General features: G+C 40.5%; 1 protein-coding gene across 1 annotated transcript in view; it reads right to left on the reverse strand.

Annotated features, from left to right (window-relative positions):
- The window catches only part of LOC108575994, a gene marked incomplete at its 5' end in the record, with an annotated part of 58,828 nt that extends 55,562 nt beyond the window's left edge, over positions 1-3,266 (reverse strand). Inside the window, one exon of the mRNA XM_017938933.1 lies at positions 1,484-3,266. Within this exon, the coding sequence (XP_017794422.1) occupies positions 1,484-3,266 (1,783 nt within the window). The remainder of the gene's footprint in view (positions 1-1,483) is intronic.
- Positions 3,267-3,475: the final 209 nt, after the last annotated feature.

Here is a 3,475-nt window from a genome sequence, read left to right on the forward strand (position 1 = left end):
AACTTGTGCTGGTAATTGTTAAAAATATACGATACTAAAATGATTGCCAACATTATTGCTTTAATTCTCCTTCTAGTATAAGTGGTCAACTACTAACGAACAGAGGGTCAATTACTAGTGTTTTCATTTTTAAGAGTGGTCAACTTCTGAAGCAGTTACTGAATTTTTAAATATGTTTTTTAAATTTTTATAACATAACTTTTTTTAAAAATTGGTATTGTTACATAATCTAGAAGGCTTAAAGAGTATCTTCAGGCATCGACTCTCGCTACTTAATGACAGAACAAGTGGTTACTATTGTTCGCGTGAAGGATTTCTCTTAACTGGTCAACTACTGATACCTTTACCTTACATGTCGTCTTCTTTAATCATCTATACCTTCGTCAATTTTACGAATTCGGAAAAATCCTTCGACAGTTATACTTCTGCCAATGTCTACCTTCAGAAAATGTAAAAGAAAAATCGATTTTTTTGAAAAGTCTCGACTAGAATACTGCGACTACAATTGGTCACAGGAGAATCCTCACTCCTTTAGTTATTTCATTATTTGCATCTATTCCCAAACATTTCTCAATTTTTCGTACTTAAGGTCACGTGAAGGTTACGGTAAAATAGGTCACTGGATAGGTCTTGACCTCAGCTGTAACGTCATGATGATAAAAATATGTAATCCCATTTAAGAAAACATCGATGACCTTGAGAAGAATTTTCTGCTTTTTATAATATCTACCTCTTCGAACCAAACAATGTCTTTCTTTGACACTTTTCTCATATTGTCAAAAACAAGTGAGATATTTGAGGCGATCAAGTTCACCCTGCATAAATCAATATAAATAAAGCCAAGTCGCTTCCAATTATCTAAAATTCTTAACCTCAACTTCAACAATATGTTAATACCTTGTAAAGAATTCTGATAAACAAATAGCGGAGCATAAAATTCAACAATAACTGCACCGTATAACTAAGTGAGCACAGTGCAATATTAATCCTTTACAGTGTAAATTTGTCAAAAGAGCGTTTTAAGAATTATGACGCCAAACCAACGAAACTGGTACTCCAACTTTTATTGTAATTAGCATTGTAATTGTGCGCGTGTACAATATTCTTTAATAAATTTCCACCTAGAAGTATTGTAAATAACAAAATTCTGGTGGAAGAGAAAAAAAAAATGAATGTGGTGATATTATAATATACATTTGTTTCTCCCAGTTCAGTTGCGTTGCATCACGCGCCAAGAGGCTTATCCCAAGAAATTCTGATTAACTCGAAATGTCCAAGAGATGTCTTCTCAGTTCTTAGTAAAAGAAATTTTTTTCAATGATTCCTCCCCCTTAATGAAAGTTCCATTTCCGGAAACTGTTATATGTCATCAGTGGTACACACAACACAGAAGGTTTTAAACATCGAGTCAAGGTAAATTTATAATAATCAAAATTACGAAAAACACATAAACTTCTCTCTCCTTTATCCATTTTCTACTCACCTTTTAATCTCCTTGTCTATCTCATAATCCACCAAACTGTCCCTATCGTCATCGACGTTCCTCCTCCTCTCGATGACCGCGGTCTCCAGCAAGATCGTCAGTTCCGGTTCATCCGGTTGCGCCAAACTGCCAATCTTGAATCCGTCATGTTCCTTTAGCTTCGTCTGCCCCTTCAATCTACTTCTCTTCGATCCTTCACTACCTGTCCTACTCAACTTCCTATCAATCTTCTCCCCATCAGTAACATCCGCCTCCTCGCCAACATCAGTGACTTTGGACAAGTCCAACAGAATCTCCGCCTTAATATTCCTCTGAGAAATTTTATTCTCCTCGCTGATATGATCACCAGTGTCCATTAGAGTGTTCTCAGACGTGGACTTGGCCAAACTAAGCAACTGCAGCTGAGAAACGTTTATGGTTTCCGGTGATGGTACCCTTCCAGTTTTCACCCTAACTGAGTCAGACACCATCACCACTTCTGGCGGCGAATGAACCTCGATTCTCGCCGGTTCCTCTACTCTATTCGCGGCTGCCTGTTCAGCAGTGATTATCCTAGCCTTCACCAGCTGAACCTCAGGAAGGATTCCACTAATCTGTTCACTAGTATCTTCAAAGAAGATCTCTTCGACGTTCTCCTGTATCCTAACTTCCTTCTTCGTGTCGTCCAGCAAGGATTCTTTGGAAGATTCCCTAGAGAACGCACCAGGCCTCTTTCTCATTGAACTTCGTCGTTTGGTAGCCACTGGTGCCTCTGTTTCTGAACCCGTCACCAATATCTTCACCTCTTCGGCACTTTCTGGAGGCTTGTCTAGAGTCGTGACAGTTGTTCTAACAGGCGTAACAATGTATTTCTCCGATTCTATTGAAGAGGGCGTCTTCACCAGCTCCTCAGACCTCTGTAAAGTTTCCCTCTTCGCTCGTACTGTTGACTCTTCCTCCGAAATACCTCGACTAGACACATCATGAGCCTCTATAAGGCTAGAAGGACGAACAATACGTTGCTCTTTGTCTTCAACAGGCGACTGGACAGTCATTTCCTCCTCGCTGTCTGGAGCCATGTCGGAATACGTCAACGCACTGTGCTTACTCAGGAATTCCGTCACCCTCTCGATACACCCCTGCTCCCTGAGGCTCTTTCGTTCCTCTCTGGACCTAGTCACAACTTCCTCTAGCTCTGTCCTCCTTTTAGAGTCGTCAGCCTCCATTTTGCAGACTTCTGTGTACGTTTCTTCGCTCTCGTCTATCTTCCTCCTGAAAGATCTTCGATCGTGATCCTTTTTTTTGAAAATCTTCTTCCTGGCGCCTTTCTCAACCACGTCTGCCTTGTTCACCACTTCCTTAGAAGAGGACATTCGTTCCTCAGAGTCCATACGCCTTAAGCTTCTTCTTTTCTCAGAGTCCGGGCGTTTTCCAATGGTTGATGACGGTTGTCTTGCGATTTCAGGCACTTTATCTGGTAATTCTTTGGATTCTATCACTGGCTCCATCTTTAACTTCACCTTTGGAGCGACTTTTTCTACACCTGTGAATATCTCCTGGTTGTACTTCATAGCCATCTTCTTGCTGGGTGGTGTCACGCTTCCGTCGATGATGAGGATGTCTTTTTCGTCCAGGGGGCTTGTTGGTTGAAAATCGTGCACGTCGACCTCGATGGTTTTCGGAGGTTTGTCTGTTGGTAGAGTTTTGGAGGTGGGACTGCAGGTCGGTGTGATAGGTGAGGCATCCTTCCAGTGTTCCTCCTCTTCGTCGGATTCCGGTTTGTCCATGGACAACTCTGTTATCCCTGGAAAGAATGTTGATGGTGATTAGAAAGAGGTTTTATCGAAGTGAATGAGATGGTTTGCTTATGATCTCTTGATCAGTGTTTTTTTTTTATTAATCGTTGCGTATGTAGTGTTCGTTTGTATAAATATTTAAGTATTGAAAAGTTGTATCTTTTTGTCGAAGTAAATGTGACATTTAGTCAGATTTAATTTTAGTTAAGACAACTCT

Source organism: Habropoda laboriosa, unplaced genomic scaffold, assembly GCF_001263275.1.
Source record: "Habropoda laboriosa isolate 0110345459 unplaced genomic scaffold, ASM126327v1 scaffold357, whole genome shotgun sequence".
Taxonomy (NCBI): domain Eukaryota; kingdom Metazoa; phylum Arthropoda; class Insecta; order Hymenoptera; family Apidae; genus Habropoda; species Habropoda laboriosa.